Consider the following 20,591-nt stretch of genomic DNA (forward strand, 5'->3'; position numbering starts at 1 on the left):
GCACAATAAATTTTAAGATAAAAACTTGGCCTCTCCATGCAATTGCATACTTGTAGAGAACAGTGCTGAATTGTGCTTATAAAAGTCTAAAGATGTGGAATCTAAAAGAAGCAAATGAACAGACAAAAAACAGACTCAAACACAGGAACAAACTGGTGGGTCCTGGAGGGGAGAGTGGAATAATGGGTGAAACAGTTGAGTAAGAGGTCCAAAATTCCAGTTATAAAATAAGTAAGTCAAAGGGATGACAAATACCACATAGAGAATAATATTGTTATAACTTTGCATGATCAAAGAGGATACCTAGACTTCTGCTGGGGAGCATTTATAAGGCACAGAGTTGTTGAACCGCGATGTGTATACCTGAAACTAATATAACACTGTATATCAACCATACTTCAATGAAAAATAAAAAGGAGTTTATTCTCACCATTCTCCCCCTTCCCCTCCCCCACATCAAATATATCAGTAGCTGCCTCTAGTCTACATTTTCTAATATATTTATTTTCCTCCTGCTGGCACTTCATCATCTCCTTTTTATCAAGCATCTTATGTTCTTATACTTGTTTTGCTGCTTTCCAACTTTATGGTTCTTCTCTTATTATCAATGATTTCTAACATTTTTAGGAAGTCAATTCTTCAATGATCCTAAAAAAAAAATAAATTTGCTACCATAAAAAGTTATAGGGGCGTCTGGGTGACTCAGTCGCGGTTAAGTGTCCAACTTTGGCTCAGGTCATGATCTCACAGTTCGTGAGTTCAAGTCCTGCATTGGGCTCTGTGCTGAGACAGCACACAGCCTGGGGCCTACATCAGATTCCCTCTCTCTTTCTCTCTCTCTCAAAAAACAAAGAAACATTAAAAAAAAAAGAGAAAAGTTATGTTCTCTCCCTTCAGAAACCATGTTTTCTAAATGTGCAGGAAATCATGCTTTCTGACTTAATTTCAATTTGACTACACCTGAACTTCCTCGAAAAAGTGTGTCTCAAATTTGAAAGCCGTTAGTAGTTATTTACATATAAGGAGCAAGTGTACAGAGCAGGGGTCAACAAACATTTTCTGAAAGAGTCAGCAAGCAAAATATTTCAGTATTTGTCAGCCTTACAGTCTCTATCACAACTTCTCAACTCAGCTGTTGTAGCACAAATCAGCCCTAAATAATACAGAAACAAATGGGCATGGCTGTGTTCCAATAAAACTACAGAAACAGGCAGACTGGATTTGGACAATAAGCCACAGATTGCCAAGCCGTACAAAGCACAGAGAAATAACTCTTTAGACCTTTTGTTTATATTTTATATATTAAAAAAAATTCATAAATATGAGACTCCAGGTCTGAAATCCCTGCTGTTTATGGTGGAATTGGAACTGTTTCTCTGCTCAGCACCTCTTCCTTTGAGGAGCCCATCTCTTTTTACATCACGTGGACATGGTGAGGCTGTCAGCGCGCTCTTCTCTATGCATATATACATATACACTGATGCACATGTGCACAGATATGTGCGTGCGCACACACACACACGCACACACACACACACACACAGAAATGGACATAAGTCCTGGCTCAACAGAGTGTTTTATTCCAACCTACGCACTGGCACAGTGATTTACAAAAGGGAGAACACATGACCCAAGTGAGCTCATTAGAACTGTCGTCTTTTTCTTTTTTAATTTACCCTCAAAGAAAGATCACGATTTTCTTTTTTGATCATGATTAATAATATATGTGGGGGGGGCAGGCAGAGGGGGCACCTAGGTGGCTCAGTCGATTAGGGATCCTAGGTGTCCAACTCTTGATTTTAGCTCAAGTCAAGATCTCACAGTTCGTGACTTTGAGCCCTGTGTCGGGCTCTGCGCTGACAGTGCAGAGCCTGCTTGGGATTCTCTCTCTCTCTCGGTCTCTCCCCTGCTCATGCGTGCACGCTCTCTCTCTCAAAAATAAACAAACATGGGGTGTCTGGGTGGTTCAGTTGGTTGAGCACCAACTTCAGCTCAGGTCATGATCTCGTGGTTCATGAGTTCAAGCCCCACATTGGTCTTGCTGCTATCAGCACAGAGCCTGCTTCGGATCCTCTGTCCCCGTCTCTCTCTGCCCCTCACGTGCTCTTGCTCACTCTCTCTCAAAAATAAATAAACATTAAAAAAAAAGGGGGGGAGGACGCCTGGGTGGCTCAGTTGGTTGAGTGTCCAACTTCAGCTCAGGTCATGATCTCATGCTTTGTGAGCTCGAGCCCTACACTGGACTCACTGCTGGCAGTGTGGAGCTCGCTTCGGATCCTCTGTCCCTCTCTCTCTGCTTGTCCCCCGCTTCAAAAATAAAAATAAAAAAATTTTAATAAATAAATAAACTTTAAAAAGAGAGAGAGAGTGGCGCCTGGGTGGCTCAGTTGGCTAAGCGTCTGACTTCGGCTCAGGTCATGATCACACGGTTCATGGGTTCGAGCCCCGCTTCAGGCTCTGTGTTGACAACTAGCTCAGAGCCTAGAGCCTGTTTCTGATTCTGTGTCTCCCTCTCTCTCTACCCTCCCCTGCTCATGCTGCCTCTCTCTCTCTCTCAGAAATAAATAAAACATTTAAAAAAAACGAGAGAGAGAGAGAGAGAGAGAGAGAGAGAGAGAAACCCTTACCCTCCCGGAGCCATCATTGTAGAGGGAGCCAGCAAGGAATGAAGTAGAGCAGAGGTAAAGTCCTGATGACACAAGAGGCTCTGGACCAGCACTACTCAGTTCCTAGTTACCTGAAGCAGTAACATGGCCTTCTGCTACTTATAAGTACAAGACTTCTAATATTATTACTATTTAGTACATACATATGTGAAATAGTAACTTTGTCCCATTAACCCTCCAGAAACTGATAACATATACACAATTACCTTGTTCTCCTTATTATTCATCCACGATTGTAAACAAAAATCAATAGGTGAGTCTGTTGGAGAAAACAAATATAACTGAGACCAAATTATTTTACCAACTAAATACCCAACAACTCCTAAAAATAGCAAATTAATGAACTAAACATTTTTTTTCCCTTTAAGGAGAATAGAGCACTTTTAAATGATGGTATAGGAACTTTACTTTTAAATGATGGTATAGCAACTTATCATTTGATCAGTTAAAACACTGTTAGGGTGGGGGAAGTATAAAAAATTATACATATGCCAAAAAAAACTTGAGCATGTATCTAATCAAGGCTTTTAAGCTAACTTTTGCTTTACAGAGGATACAGGAACAGAGAAACAAGAAAAATGACACCATGACTAACCATATGGAAAATCTATAGGGTGAGACTGACCTAGTCAAAAGGCACTGATTAAAGAGACACAGCAACAAATATACCACAACATAAGGTAATCGTCTTTGGACACCAATTCAAGCAAACCAACCTGGATAATTAGCAAGTGAATACGGACTAGAGTACTACATAATAAAAGAACTGTCAAGTCTGTTAGCAGTGTTAATAGCGTTGTGGTTATGTAAGAAAGTATCTGTATTGTTAGAGATGCACAGTAAATTATGTACGAATAAAATGACATTTGGAATTTTAAAATATCAGGAAAAAAGGTAATAAAAAACAGAAGAGATAAAGCAAGTATGACTAAATCTTATACTAGATTGTGGGATAAGTACAGGAGGTTTTTTTTTAACAGATATAAAATTTGCATACCATGAAATCACCTAATTAAAGTGTACAATTCAGCAGTTGTTAGTGTATTCACAAGGCTGTGCATCCATTAGCACTCGCTAATGCCACAATATTTGCATCATTCCAGAAAGAAATACTGTACCAGTAGCAGTCACTTCCCATGTTCCCCTTCCCCTGGCAACCACTAATCAACTTTCTGTCTCTACTGATTTGTCTATTTGGTGTCTATAGATATACCTACAGACGAACAGAATTTTACAACATGTGGTCTTTTGTACCTGTCTTCCTTCACTTAACCTAACGTTTTCAAAGTTCATCCATCTTATAGTACATATCAATACTTCACTGCTTTTTATGGCTAAATAACACTTCACTTCATGGACACACTATATTTTGTCTATCCATTCATCAGTTGATAGAGATTTGAGTTGTTTCTACTTTTTAGCTATTGTATTTAATAAACACCCATGTACAAGTTTTTGTGTGGACGTATGTTTTCAACTCTCTTCAGTATACACCTAGGACTAGAACTGCTGGCTCATATGGTAGTGCTATGTTTAATGTTTTGAAGAACTGTCAAACTACTTTCACGGCAATTGCACCATTTTACATACCTACCAGCAAGGGAGAGTTTCAATTTCTCCATATCCTCACCAACACTTGCTGTTTCCAACTTTTTGATTACAGCTATTTTAGTAGGTGTGAAGTGATTATCCTGTGGTTTTGATTTGCATTTACCTGATGACTAAAATGTTGTGCATCTTTTCATGTGTTTATTGGCCATTTGTACAACTTCTTTAGACAAATATCTATTGAAATCCTTTGCCCATTTTACAGTATAGGTTATTGTTTACTGAGTTGTAAGACTTATTTATATATTTTGGATGCCGGTCTCTTATCATACATATGATCTGCAAACACTGTCTTCCATCCTTGTGTTGCCTTTTCACAGTCTTAATAAGTCTTTTGAGGCACAAAAGGTTTCAATTTCAATGAAGTCCAATTTATCAATTTTCTCTTTTATCGCTTGTGAGTTTGAGGAGTTAATACCATTCTCACTACGTTCATACACATTTGATGTTTTTCATCAAGAGAAATACAAACATCTCTTAAGATTTTTAACATAAACAGGGACATTGGGGAGGGTCAGTCAGTTAAACGCCTGACTTTGGCTCAGGTTATGATCTCATGGTTCATGAGTTCAAGCACCGTACCAGGCTCTCTGATGCCAGCATAGAGCTCGCTTTGGATCCTCTGTCTTCCTCTCTTTGCCCCTCTTCACTACCTCCTCAAAAATAATAAAATAAACATTTAAAAAAAAGATTTTTAACATAAACATAAAAGTGTGCATTCATTCATCAATCCTAAAATATAGGCTCAAGCAAGGCCTTTGAAGCACTGAACCATTTGGAGTTACATGCTATCTTCACTTCACTACATAAGCCTACAATGCATGGTTTAAAATATCTAGCTTTAGAGCACTGAGTGTTATGTGGAAACTAATTTGACAATAAACTATTTGTAAAAAAACAAAATAAAATAAAATATCTAGCTTTAATTTCTCTGATGAAAGAGAACACAGAGTACTTAGAAGCAATCTGAAAGCAGCAGTCTGTAAATTATTTATTTTACAATCTTCTCCACATTTTTATAGTTTCTTTCCCAGATCCAATTTGATAGCAATTGTTCAAATGACTCCAAAGCATTCAACTTGGTTTTCTTGGAAATAATAATCTTTTAGAATTTATAATTTACCAGTGTATATAAAAATAAGTTTAGGAACACAAATGACTGCTGGTAAAAATATAAATTAATTGGAGTGGCAAATGTGAAAGGTGTGTTTGCACAAAGCGTGCTGTGACCATCTGACAGCACGGTTTCCAAAGGAAAGGAGGTTTCAGCTTTATCAGATAAGTAAAGATAATTAAGAGATTAAAAGATCTTTTCTTGTAAAACTATTAATAGGTAAATGCCAAGCCTTAAGTGTTTTCAGCTTCCATATCACAGCTTAAGATAAATACCAAAGATAGACAAAAGAGAAAAGAAATTGAAATATATACATTAAGAAGTAATTTCTAAAAGTTCAGTACCTTGCACTTGTTCCAGTGGTAAAATCCTATCAAAATGATCTTGGCTCTGAAAGGGTTTTTCAGCTTTAGCTTGCTCCTCTTCTGTTCTTGCTATATTACTTTGCAAAGCAGACTCTTCGAGAACAGTATCTGACAAATGTTGACTTTCTATAGGATTCATTTTCTTAGAGACAGAACTTTTTTCATTAGGGAACAGAATAATGACGAAGTTAGTGACCTTGGGTAAATCAATAAAGTATTCATTAATCAGTTATGTAAAGAAATGGATACAGTGAAAAGAAAATTTTTTAGGACCAGCCAGAAACTATAATTGGTTCCACTGTTGGTGCACCACCATTTTGGGTCCAGAGATATACAATCTACCAAAATCAAACATAGTATCATACTGCTATTCTGTCTTGCAAGTGGTAAGATGAGGTTTTTTTCCTTTCTCAAATAAGTATCTCTGAATCTACCATGTCTAGAGAAAAACAGCTTTCTAAAAACAAGACAGACTTAAACAATACTGATATATTTGCCAAAAAGCTGATTCTCTGAATTACTAAATGCCTTATATTACTTTTAGCCCCTGCCACTGGCCTTGTCCCCATCTTCATATTTCTATTATAATATATACGGATGACAGTATTTTTCCTCAATGGCAATTTTTTCCTCCCAATCTCCTACAAAACCTCTTGGGTCTGATGCAGTTCACCACAGTCTTCTACCAGTAAAAGGAGGGGTAGGGATGAACTTTTTAGAAAAAGGCTGCTAAATGAAATAAATTCATCATCTGACAAACTGGTATCTAGGGTTAGGCTTAAATCTGGCCAGGATGAATGAAATGAAGATAGTCCTTCCATATATTCCAAGTGCTAACCCCCTGTGTCTGAGGCAACTCACAACTCTAATTTACTTCCTAGTTTTTCCATCTCTTTGATGGAAAATGAAAAGGCAATCTACTGAATGGAAGAAAATATCTGCAAATCATATCTGATAAGTAGTTAATACCCAAAATGTATAAAGAACTCCTACAACTCAATTTAAAAAAACCCAAAAAACAAAAACAAAAAACAAAAAAACCCAAACAATAGAATTAAAAACTGGTCAGATCTGAATATTTTCCGAAGACAGACAGATGACCAATAGGCACATGAAAAGATGTTCAACATCAACTAATCATCAGGAAAATACAAATCAGAACCACAATGAGATATCACCTAACACCTGTTATAATAGCTATTATTAAAAAAAAAATAAAAACAACAAGAAATAACAAGTATTGCTGCGGATATACAATGCTGGTGGGAATATAAACTGGGAATATTACTTAGCGCAACCACTATGGAAAGCAGTACGGAGGTTCTTCAAAAGTTAAAAATAGAACTACCGTATGATTTAGCAATCTCACTTCAGGGTATTTATCCAAAGAAAACTAAAACACTAACTCAAAAAGATATATGGCACCCCCATGTTCAATGCAGCATTATTTATGATAGCCAAGATGGAAACAACCTAAGTGTACATCGACAGATGGATAAGTAAAGAAAAAGTGATATATATACACAATGGAATATTGTTCAGCCATAAAAAAGAAAGAAATCTTGCCATTTGTAACAACATGGATGGGCTGTAAGGGCATTATGGTTAGTAAGACAGAGAAAGACAAATACTATATAATCTCATTATATGCAGAAAATAAAAATAAAAACAAAAGACTAAGCTCATAGGTACAGCAAACAGATTAATGGTTCCCCGAGGTGGGGGATCGAGGGTAGGAGAAATGGGCGAAGGGAGTCAAAAGATACAAACTTCCAAATATAAGATAAGTAAGTCATGGAAATATAATGTATAGCATGATAACTATCATAATACTATATTGCATATCTGGAAGTTGTTAAGAGTAAATCTTGAAAGTTCTCATCACAAGAAAAAGCTTTTCTGTAACTAAGGTGACAGATATTAATTAGACTTATTGTGGTAATCATTTCACAATACATACAAACATCTAATTATTACATTATACACCTAGTATAATGTTATATGTCAATTATATTACAAATAAATAAAATGAGCGTATGAAAGGGAAAAAAAGACCATAAAGGTCTCTATGTGACTTATTAAAAATAACAAAGGTAGAGGGAAACTGGGTGGCTCAGTTGGTTAAGCATCTGACCTGGGCTTAGGTTATGATCTCACAGCTGGTGAATTTGAGCCCCACATCAGGCTCTCTGCTGTCAGCACAGAGCCCGCTTCAGATCCTCTGTCCCCCCCCTCTCATCCCCTTCCTCACTCACGCTCGCACTTTCTCAAGAATTAAAAAAAAAATTTTTTTAAAGGTGGTAAGGAAGGCAAGGCAGTGACATGAATTAAATAAGAAAGAAGTTATGACATTCAGGTTCATTTCATATTTTAAAGGCCCCCACTCCAAGAAGAGCATACACACTGACCCTTAAACAAGATAAGGGTTGGGGAATAGACTTCCTACACAGTTGAAAATCTTTGTCTAACTTCTGACTCCCCCAAAACTTAACTACTTAATTCAACTACTGTTGACTTACAAAAAACATATACAGTCCATTAACACATAGTTTGTATATGTATTATTTACTGCATTCTTATGATAAAGCTAGAGAAAAAAATATTATTTAGAAAATTGTAAGGAAGAAAAAATACATGTATAGTACTATATTTATCAAAAATAATCTGCATATAAGTAGACCAATGCAGTTCAAGGGTCAACTGCAATGTGGCCATTAGAACTTTATAATAGAGCCAGTTAATCACCTTCCTCCCAAATCCACTTCCTCAAAACTATAGCTATCACTTGTTTTTATTAGCCCATTAAAAATGCTCAAATTAAGTCAAATATGCTTCAAGTAAAAGTGGCAAGAGTAATACCTAGGAGTGCGTGAAAATAACAGTAAGAACATTTATACAAGTAAAGCAATCTGGATGACAGCTATCAGTCTTAGCCCAAGCTTATGCTAGATTCGAATCTGAAAAGCAGATGGGGTTCACAGGAGAAAAGAAAGCTGTGGTCCAGAACAAGAACAAAAGGGCCCGGAAGCAGAAAATAAATCTACCAGGAAGAACTGCAGAAATGTTTCCTGACTGCAGGAGGAGGGAAGAGGAAGAAGAGGGAGTCCAGAGGGAGGGGCTGACTGAAAGTCTACCAGATGCCTGCGCTGGGCAGTACTCCACTCCTGCTCCCCAAACCATGCAAACAAAACAGCAGTGTCAACATGACACTGCACACCTAGGAGGGCTCTTCTCCACACAAGGCATATGAAACACCTGTGCAGAATGAAGCTATGGTGGTGACAGCAGTGTCAAACAGCTGGCATGAACAGAAGACTCCCCAGCCTTCACCCTGAAGTGAAGCCAGCCAGGATCACTGCTCAGCTTGCACAAAGACCTAACAGAAATGAGACCTGGATACCCACTAGCCCATACTAGCAACCAAGAAGGCAGCCATAAATCAGATTCAGGAGAAGGAGCAGCTTGAGAGATAAAAATAAAGATGAACAAACTAAACAACCCCAGAGACAAGGAATAATTTATAGAACTTTGAAAACTCTCAATTAGTATTCTCAGAAAACATTCAAGTAGCTATTACATCCACAAAAAGGAGTTGTTATAAAAAATGAAAGACTGGGGCATCTGGGTGGCTCAGTGGGTAAAGCATTGGACTCTGGATTTCCACTCAAGTCATGATCTCATGGCTTGTGGGTTCAAGCCCCTCACTGGACTCTTCACTGGCAGCATGGGGCCTACTTGGGATTCTCTCTCTGCCCCTCCCCTGCTCTCTCTCAAAATAAATAAATAAACTTAAGAGGGGGAAACAAAACCGAGCTCTCAAAATTATGACTGCCAAATGATTTAATAGAAGGGTTGCAAAAAATTATCTAGAACATCGCTTGCACTGAAACAAACAAAAACAAAAACAAAGGAAAAGGAAAAAATCCAATCCAAACAAACCAGGCAATCCAAAACAGTAAAGAAGAAAAATAGAAAATTACCCAAGTAATAATTATCTAGAACTAAAGCCACAAATTTCTGGATTGATGGAAATTAGAATTTGGANGTTTACAGAGAGAAAAAAGTTCAGACACAAAGGGTCAAGGATCAAAATGACATCAGGCTTCTCACACTACATAGCTATGCCTTCAAAATTTTGTGAAAGTTATTTTCATCTTTCAATCTTATCTCAGCTAAAATATTCATTAAGTCCACAGTTAGAATAAGGATATTTTTTAAACATAAATTCTACCCTCCCCCAGAAGGAGCCACAGAAGCCATCCTTCACATGTGGACTAAAACATGGCTCTGCAGCCTGTGGAGCCACCATCACAGGAAACATAGAAGTCTGGCTCTCAGACAATCACCCAGATTTTCAGACTACTCGGTGAAGGCAAGGAATAGCCCCAAAGCACTCACCTCCACCCATCGAAAGTCTAGAGTAAGGCCAGTACACTGTACCCAGGACTTGACCTCACCAGGTCTCCTATCTTCCATTAACAGAGATCAACAAGACCACTTCCAGATCTCCTGGCCCACAGGCCCACATCAAATAATAAAGAGTCTACTTCTGATATTCTCTCCCCTCTCCGCACATCCACTTTCTCACCACCAACATCAGTTCAGTGGGGCTAACTTCATTCGAAGATCCACAAGCACATCCCCCACCACCAATGGTCCCCAACAAACAAACCCTTCTACTGTACCTCTGAGGTACAGTGCAGGATCAGCCAAATCTTGTTATTCCTGAACTCCTGTGAACACCCCCTTTCACCTCACCGCTTTAGGGAAAACCAGATGTCCTGTGAGGACACTGCCTTCCCTAAACACTGGTAAATGAGAACCATCACCTCTCCCACAGCCTTGGAATGAATCACTGGGTGTAGAGATGGAATGTGTGTCTCCATCAACATGTCCCCTCAGCACAACTTCCAGATCACCTTCACTAGAGTCTCCAGGCCTGGAGTCACCTCCAACCCCTCATGTCATCTGCCTTAGTACCTCAACTCTATAATGCTCCGACGCAACCCAAGCCCCCCAATTCATTCATACCACCACATCTCACATTCCCTCATCCTTTTGCTATCCTTTCCTCTTCCTTAACCCAATTCCCATGGCCAATCATCACACATCCTCAACCTCCTTGTCCCTCACTGCTTTCATTACACTACAAGCCTAGTTAAACCCAACTCGCTCCTCACACCTTGCCAGCACCCCTGCAGCTGAATGTGGTTGCGGAAAACATTACAATCACACTAAATTCATTACCATGACCCTCGAGTGGGACTCCTGATGCTGTCTGACAATCCCACTATTTCCCTCTCTGTTCATGCTCCCGCACTCCCATGACTGCTTATATATCTCTCTACTTCTCCTCCTCCATTCTCCATTGATGGCCACGCCTCCTGCTGCACTGAGAGACCCTAAGCACTGAAAAGACAACATTCAGATTCTTACCACAAGTACCCATATATCCTGCCTTCCCACCTGCAATACAGAGGAACTATCCATGGTCCTACCTCTCTAGTCATTTCCTCCATGGCACCTTAGATCTTGGCCTCTCTTATTTATGCAAAGGCACTGGTTTGGCAATTTTCTTCTCTTTCTATATAATCAGACTTTCCTTTTCCAGATCATTCCTATCTCTATGTAAACTTGCAGTAACTTCTCCCACCATGAAAAAGAAAAGAGAAAAATTTTCTCTTGACCTACTACACTCACCAGCTATCACAGCCCCGCTTCTTGGTTGCCTTTTGCAGCAAAACACACCATCTCCAATACTAAGCTCCCATTCTCTCTTAATCTCACTTTCCTACACTAGTGTGCCTCCTACTTCCACTGAAACCGTCAGGGCTACCTATGACCTAACGTATGCTAATTCCAATGGTCACTTCCTCGTCCTCAGTTTTTTGGATACAATTGGATCTCTCTCTCTTCTTCCACAGATGTTCTTTAAGTGACTTCTAAGATACTGCTTTCTTCCTACCTCTGGCCACCAATTTTTAATCTTTGTGTCTATTTCTCCTCTTCCCACCTTAACGCTGACATGTCCCAACATAAGGCCGTGGTGCTCTTCTCTTCATCTACCTCACCCCTTTGATAATCCAGTCTTCTAAGTGTGCCTCCTGCTTCCAGACTTGCCTCCAGTATATTCCCCCACAGTAGCCAGAGTGAACCTTTTAAAACAAAACCCTCTAATGGTTTCCATCTCTCTCAAAACCCTTGCTCACCCCAAGACAGCCTCTTTCCTGCTGACTGAACTTAGGTATGTTCCTACCTTAGGGCCTTTACACTGGTGCAGCCTCCACCTGAAATCCTCTTACTCCTGACATCTACATGGCCAACTACCTGCTTCAAGTATCTGCTCATATCTTATACCTCCTCAATGAGACCCCCCCACTGACCACTCCCTTCAGCCTCACCAATTACTCCCCTTATCATGTTCTATTTTTTTCTAACATTTTCCCCTTCAAATATACCATGAAACTATATATTTTAATGTCTTTTTGTTTAATGTCTGTTTTGTTCACTGGTATTTCCCAAGTACTTAGAGAAGTACCTGGCACACAGTAGGCACTTGGTCAAAAATACACATGGAATGAATGAGTCTACAAAGAGTTAACATCTTTAATATATAGAAAGCACTTATATCCAAATGTTACCAACAGGCAATTCACAACAAAAATATAAGTAATGAATAAACATTAAAGTATGTTCAATTCCATAAATACTCCATTATGAATTCAAACACAGAAAACTTTAAGAATGCCTGTAATACCACCATCAAGAGATAACTACCATTTACATTTTGGTTTATAGCCTTCCAGATTTTCTTCTATGCATTTATGCATGTGTACAAATTTTTTTACTTCTAAAATCTAGGATTAAAAATAATACCACCAAATGTTGGAGAGAGCTCAGAGAAGTAGACATTCTCATGTACATCTTCTAGCGGGAGTATAAAGCGGTACAGATCTTCTAAAGAGCAATGTGGTGATTTGTAACGGTCTTTAAATTAAATATTAACTCAGCAATTTCAATCCTAGGAATTTATCTGAATAGAATAATCTACTAGGTGTGCATATGTATAAATAAAATTCAGCAAATTTATAATAGCAAAATTTCAATAATCTAAATGCCTAACATGGTGCAGCCATTAACATGACACATACCTACATTAATTATAATTGAAAGAGGAACACAGTGATTTTTAAAAGTTATAAATAGTATGTACAGTTAAAACAATTTAATATATATGTATAGGTTATAGAAAAATAGTCTCATTAGTAAGATTATAGACTTATTATCTTCCTTATAATTCTCTGTATTTTCTATTTTTTTTTAATGAGTATGTATTACTTTTGGAATGAGAAAAGTTGTTTGGAAAGACTAAAAATGTTTGTGATTAAAATTATACAAAGAAAACTCTTAAAGATTCTTAGAATTACTCAGAGACAGAGTCACACTTTCATTTTACACAAGACTGAATGAGACCTGCTTTTAGGATAGCAAAAACAAGACAAAGGTATGAACTTACTCATCATCCTGGAAGCTAAGTTGTAACTTCTCTCTTGATTCAGCTTCACTCTGGCTACTAGGAGAGGACTCAGATGGAACTGAAAACTTCCTTTCTACTAAATAAGATGCCTGGATATCAGAATACCTATACACACACAAAATTTTTTTGTTAATAATTAAATTATGCACATTTAAAATTCACTGTGACATTGGGCTACAAGACCATAAAACCAGCTGAGGGGGATGAAAACAAATAGGGCTTCCAGTGTTCAAAATCATCATCCCACATGAAAAGCTCTAAATATGTGTGCGTCAGCAACGAGGTGTGTGTGTGTGTGTGTGTGTGTGTGTGTGTGTGTGTACTAAACAAAAGAATCACAGAAATCTTAAAGCTAAAAATTTTTAAAGCGTCAACTCAACCCCTTCATTCCAAAGGTAAAGATAAGGATTCTTACCAAATGTTTAGGAAAGTAGTTAGATATTTAAGTATGGGCAAACTTTACATATCATACAAGGTGGATGTACCGTACACATCACATGTGGAAATACAACTCAAATTACCAGCTACCAGTAAGGCTGAACTAATACAAATCCAAAACACTATGAGTAGAAAAAACAATTAGTAAACCGAAAGGTCACTGGTGCTCAATTCCAAATCCACCCACCCGCTAGTGATGAAGGCAATGGAATAAGGAAAACCACAATAAATTTTTATAACAATTATATATATATATGAATATATATAATACACACGAACACTTATGTGATATATTTATGTATATACAATATACATAAAGCAAAAGCTCAAGCATGGCTGAGACATTTTTACAAGAGTATCAATGTATTACAGGCATTCTAGGCCTTAACAAAAAAATCACCTTTTCAAATGATGATTACCTGTTATCAGTCCCAGATCTATTTCTAGCAAGTGTTGAAACCGCAACAGGCAAGCCAAGATTTGAAGAAAGAGTGACATTTTCCAAAATCTCGCTATTACCAATTAATGAATTGGTTAAAAAGCTTGGAAAGGACTCTTCAGCTATACCTCGAAAATCTTCCATCTTACTGCAACAATAAAAGATTTTTATAAATCAGTTACTACTATAAAACTTTTTGAAATGATTAAAAGTCTTATAAATCTTAGAAAATTGATAAATCTCAGGGAAAAAGTCATTTTTTTTGGAACAGCACAAAGAGGGGATTTGATCAGCAAGCATTTGATCAGTAAAGTAATTCTCAGAATACTTTGCTATTTCCTAGCTGGGAATATAAATGTCAAACTATCTTTTTGTAATTAACATAATAACAAAATACAACACAGCTTAATGTACTCTTGTTTGTTATAGCAAGGAATATCAACTGCCATACTTATTTAGTAAAGAAGCAAAAAAGACAACCCTGCAGGAGTATACAGATGATCTCAGGAGTGCTTAAAAGTTTACTGGTTAAGTACTCATGCTAACACGGAACAGAAAAAAAATTGATCCAGCAAAATCTAGCCCCTAATTTCAGAGATTACTGTTAAGGACGAGTAAACGTTAGCTTAAAAAGGGAATCCACTCAAAGAAAAATACGTTATATAAAGTATACCTGGCACATGGACAAGGCAAAAATAGTGAAAGTGGTCTACAAAGGACTAACTCGAAAACACTCATACAGACTCTGTACTACTGAGAGCCTCCAACCAACATTGGCTACTGGTTCTACTTGACCCTGAGCACAGTACTCAGGAGATTTAATCTCAAAAATGATTCAGAGTGTCTATCATGTAAGGGCTGTATGGAATTCAGGAAAAAAAATTAAATCAGGAAAGGCTCAATAAATAAGAGTACTGGCCCTCTACCTTGAAGAATTAGCAGAACTTTTATAGATGAGGGGGCTTTTAAAGATGACAAATATTAGCAAAGGAGAAAGAGAATTGAGATTTATTGCATACCTACTACCTTAACTCATCCCATTTTATGATGAAGAAATACAATGGGACTAATTAGCTAAATTTACCCAAGGCTGTGCAATTAGTAAAATTCAAACCCAGGTATGACTCCAAAATCCACTCTAAATACTAAGTGTGTGGTGGCGATAGCCAGGTGCTCTACCAATGTGTTTTGGGAAAGGGTGTACAAAATAACATGGTGAATGAAACTATGAAGTCAGACTTAAAAGCCTTAAATGGTATATTAGGAAGTATGGAATGTATTCTGCAGCCTAGGGAAGGACTGATCCTAGCAGCCTATGGCAGAGGAAGGGACAGGGCTTAATGTCTAGAAGGATATTCCAAGAGTACCACTACTGGTGACATAGAAGACAATGATGGACTGTGCTGGGGCCAATGACAAATGCACTGAAGTATAGCTTTTAGGTGGTATGGGCTAACTTACCTACTCTGTGAAGTCAAAAACATTTATAACTCATTAGAGAGCTATAAAACTTATCTGACTGTGAAGTATCCATGCTCCTGTTGGAAGCTGACCTCTCCACCACCCACACTTGATCCTACCCCATCACCAATGCAGCAACAACCACTCCAGCAACTGGCCCTACTAAACATCATCAAATATTCTGTCAATTCCCACCAGCATGCTGTTAGTTCCCTATCTTTTAAAAAAGCTTTCCTCTCTCTCATACCCAATTGTCCCCCTGCAGCTGCCACCACTTGCATCTGCACTCCCTTTACTACATACTCCTCCAAAGGGAATCACTACTAGCATCCGATTTCACCCTTGCCATTTCCTAAACCCACTGCGAACTGGCCCTTGCCCCCCCGACCCCATCAAAATGCTTGTCAACATCACCAATGAGCCACAATAATCCCATGGTCAATTTTCAGTCCCATCTTTGTTGACGTACCAATACGAGATTGTTTGTACTCCTTCCTCATAGAAATACTTTCTTCACTGGCTTCCAAGACACAGCTGTCTGGGCTCTGCAACCTCACCATGTGCTTCTTTTCCTTCTCCTTGGCTGGTTTCTCCTTACCTCCTGGACTTCCACACAGTGAAGGGTCCAGGACTTGCTCCTGGATTTCTTCCACCTATCAACCCTCAGTTTTAAATATAAAATGAAATTTGTATCTCCAGCTGGCCCTCTCCCCTGAACCTCAGATACGCAACTACCTACTAAACATTTTCACTTAGATATCTAACAGGCACCTAAACCTGAATCTTGATTCCATCTCATTCCAACCCCCTCAAGAAGGCCTGCTCTGCAGGCTTCCCGAGAGAGAAAATGACAAATCCATTCTCCTGTTGCTCAAACCAGAAATCTTAGTGATTACTAACCAACACCTCCAATACACACACACACACACACACACACACACACACACACACACCCTAAAAGCAATCCCTCAGCAAATCCCAATGTCCATACCTAACAATATAACCAGAACCTGTCATTTCCACTGCTACCACCTTGGTCAAGCCACCACCACCTCCTGCCCAGATTCTTACAAGAGCCCTCCAACCACCTCCACACCTCCACTCTTCCTCCCCTAGTCTATTCCCCACACACTAAAATTATCCATATAAAATAAGTCAAATACTGTCACTCTTCCCAAAACCCTCTACTGGTTTCCCACCTCATTCAGACTAAAAGTTAATGCTTATAATGGCCAATAAGGGGCTGGATAATCTGAGCTCATCTCCTACCACTCTTCTCCCTTGCTCACTCCGTCCTCACCACCCTAACCTTCCTGCTATCCAACAACTCACCGGGGCTCCAGCCTCAGGGCCTGTGCCCTGGCTCTAACCTCCACCCAGCACACTGATACCTAGATAGCCTCACATCTTGCTCTTTTACTTCAAGGCTTTGTGTAAAATCCACTTACCTATCTGGTCTTACTCACCAACCTTCCTCATCAATTCCAATTGTCTTGCCCTTCTTTGTTTTTTCTGTGGTGCTGACCACCATCCAGCATGCTGTATAATTTTACCTGGTTAATGGGGTTTTTTTCCCCATACTTGAATGCAAACCCCATGAGGGCAAAGACTTGGCCTATTTTGCCACTGAATTTCTATCTAAAGCAGTGCCTTACCTAGAGTAGATCCTCAATAAATTTGTTGAGTAAATGAATGAATGTCTTCATACTACGTCAATTCACAGCAAATTCATCACCAACTATTACGTAAGTACCCTTCTCATAGATCACACCCCAGCATTTTCCTTTCTTCAGTATTTCTATTTCCTTTTCTTGATTTCTATAAACATGTGCAAAACCATCCCATATTAGTACTTCCTGCCACCAGCTTCTCACCTCCTCTTCACAGCCAAGTGTCTTAAAAGAATCCAAATTACAACTTCTATATCTCACTTGACATCTTCTTCCTCTACTCTGATCACAGATCTTATGTCATGCAATGTACATCTTACAAAATACTACCAGACAATAGGACTGCAAGCAGATATCAACTAAAAGTTACAGACCTCACTTGAACACATTTCAATCTGGTAGGAAACACCGTTACCAAATAGAACATATCCACTGGTGGAGCCCATTCCTGAAGGCAAAACAGGTCTATATCCCAAACATACCCTGAATCATTCTACATCTTTGTGTCTGCTACCACCACTCTCCTCTACTGAAAAGCCTCCCAACCAGTCTCCATACTTCCCTATGCCACCCTATAGCTAATTCTCCACACTGTAGCCAAAGCGACCATTAAATACAAACCAGGCACCATACCCCTATTGAAAACTTTCAAGGAGCCACCCCATCTTCCACTCCAGAGGCTCACTCACACTGGTGTCTCTGTTGCTGTAACACTCCAGCCCATCCCTACCTTGGGGCCCAGAGGACTCTGCTAGATCTTTGCACAAGCTAGCTCATTCTTAACATTCACCTTAATTTAAATGTCACCTTGTAAGAGGTGATTCCGCATCATTAATCAAGTGTAGCCCCAAAGTCTCTCACAATTGTCTTAACTTCTTCCAGGACTCATCATTATTTTTATATTTTTCTTCCCCCACTAAAAATATTTTTCCCTGAGAGCATGGGCCTTGCCTATCTGTCCATCACTGTCGACTAAAGCCTATAATAACGCCTAGCACATATTTATGAAATAAATGAATGTCTGACAACATCTTTGACTTTAGGATATCAGTTTCTTAGGGACATGTCAGTCTTGTTCACCCATATATCCTCCGTAACTTACACAGAGTTAGGAATATGAATTGGAACAAAAAAGAGTTGAAAGAAATAATCTATACCCCCTAGCTACCTAGCTGACATATAGTGTCTACTCTATTATAAAATAATGCACTAAGTACTTTATATACATTTCTCTAATCCCTGCATCAAATCTGCAATGTAGTCATTATCCATACTACTGAAAAAACTGAGGCCAAGAAAGGGAATTATGAGAATTTTCCAGGCCACACAGCACAAGTGGGATCAGAGGATTCACAGCCAGGCAAGTATGCACCAGAGTAGTCTTTTCCTCTGCACTAACGCCATCTTCCTCATTTTGAGATCACCTTCAGCCAAGACCTCCCTATCCTGAGCTCAAGACTCCTATTTCCAAATGGCTCTTTGACATCTACTTTACTTCTCACTGGCTCTTAAGTGCTGCAAAGTTAACAAATATAAAACCAAACTCATTACCTTTCCTCCACCCACTCTTCCTATTATCTTTAGTTTTACCTATCATATCTCTATTCTTGTTTTCTCAATTATAAAATTCCAATGCTTCTAACTCCAAATAGATCTCTGGAAAAGCTGAGATCCACTTCTATACTCCCAACGCCTGCCACCTATCACCTTTTAATCTAAACTATTGCACAAGTCTTCCAAGTAGCCTCCCCACATCCAACCTTGCAATCACTAAGTTATTCATTCATTTACACATATGTAAACCACATTATATACCAAATTCTTTAAGGATTTATCCTTAGTGTCAAAGCGAACAAAACTCAGATATTAAGCAAAGATCATTCATGCAACAATCACTATCAAATGCAAACCATGAAACACACTTATCGCTGGGAATGCAAAATGAAGAGTTCTCCTCAGGGAGCTGACAGTTCCTAACAATTATGATCAATTATGATACCTATTAATTATGACAGTGTTAAGCGCTGGGATAGAGCTTTGCTATGGAGCAGTGGTAATATAAGCCAGGGGAAGATTCCTCGAGATGTAATCTAATACTTGTCTCTCGTTTCCAGAAAGAAGTACACTTGTTCTAAACCATCCATGGACATACCACATGCCTAAAGTTTTTCTAGAAGGAAAAATTCCCTAAACTCCCTCTATACTGCTTAGCCATCCTTCTTCCATCACCTAAAAGTGAAGATAATATAACATTACCTTTCCTTTTACTATATCTGAACTAAATATCTATCTTTGGGATTTCTCTTGCTATTTCCTTAAAGCAAGAATTTCACATCTGAGTTTCACATTTGAGTTTACTAATATTTAATTACTTTAATTACAGTTCTGAGTATATAAAATCCATTTATATAGATCATTAATTGGAAATCTACATGTACAACTAAACATTTAAAAGCATTCGCTGTCAAGCTTCCCTAACATTCATTATTTACTCTTGGTGTTAAATAATCTGTAATTAGGTAGGCATTTCATATATTACTTTTCAAAGCTTACCGTAAACTTTGATCACAAAACTGAAATTCGGTGAAAAACCTTATTTTGGAGCAGTAAAAACTCCAGTCGAATGACCTCAAAATGGTAACAGCAAACGGAGATACTTTCATAAAAACAGCTGTCCTCCATACGACTGCCTCGAAAGGGACCTCATGTTTTACTAAACAGACTCTGAAATTAAAAGAAATCAAAAGTATAGTGATATTAAACACTATGTTTTTTCTTCTTCATAAAGAAATCAGGTGCAAGGAATGTAGGAAAGGTATTGGGAGTAAATGTGAACGCGGCCTAGCAGTAACCAAAACAAAATGTGAAAAATCGGGTGACACTGGCGGAACCCTCTACATTTTTTTAACAACATTACTCCGTGGTCAGTCTTGGATTAAAAGGAGAAACAGCCGCCAATCACGACACACACGAAGCAAACACCGCCAGTCAAGGGCATTTTGCAAGAAGAAACTCCAGAGCAAAGCGCAGAGCGCGTTGGTCCCTGGAAATCACCATGTGGAAGGTGAGGAACACAAAGCTGCGATCCCCAAAATCAAAACCCGTTTCTTTCAAAGCAAAACTCTCAGAGGCGCCCAATTAAACTCACTGAGCGGAATTCAGCGTGGCGGCAGAGCTGAGTACAAAGGGCCGACGGAACATGACCGCCGGGCTCCAGCCAGCGCCCTGTAGTCCCCAGCCCGGAGCCTGCGCCCCGCGCCCGACCCCGACCCAACCGACACTGCCCTATCGGC

The 20,591-nt window shown here is 38.8% G+C and overlaps 1 protein-coding gene across 1 annotated transcript in view; it reads right to left on the reverse strand.

Annotated features, from left to right (window-relative positions):
* The window catches only part of CEP192 (centrosomal protein 192), a 128,356-nt gene that overhangs the window by 107,603 nt on the left and 162 nt on the right, over positions 1-20,591 (reverse strand). The window contains exons 2-6 of the mRNA XM_077778236.1: positions 19,852-20,022; positions 14,148-14,315; positions 13,270-13,395; positions 5,733-5,908; positions 2,873-2,925 (exon numbers count right to left, since the gene is read on the reverse strand). Coding sequence (XP_077634362.1) covers positions 2,873-2,925; positions 5,733-5,908; positions 13,270-13,395; positions 14,148-14,315; positions 19,852-19,961 — 633 coding nt within the window. The 5' untranslated portion in view covers positions 19,962-20,022. The remainder of the gene's footprint in view (positions 1-2,872; positions 2,926-5,732; positions 5,909-13,269; positions 13,396-14,147; positions 14,316-19,851; positions 20,023-20,591) is intronic.

This window comes from Crocuta crocuta, unplaced genomic scaffold (assembly GCF_008692635.1).
Source record: "Crocuta crocuta isolate KB4526 unplaced genomic scaffold, BGI_CrCroc_1.0 scaffold26, whole genome shotgun sequence".
NCBI lineage: Eukaryota > Metazoa > Chordata > Mammalia > Carnivora > Hyaenidae > Crocuta > Crocuta crocuta.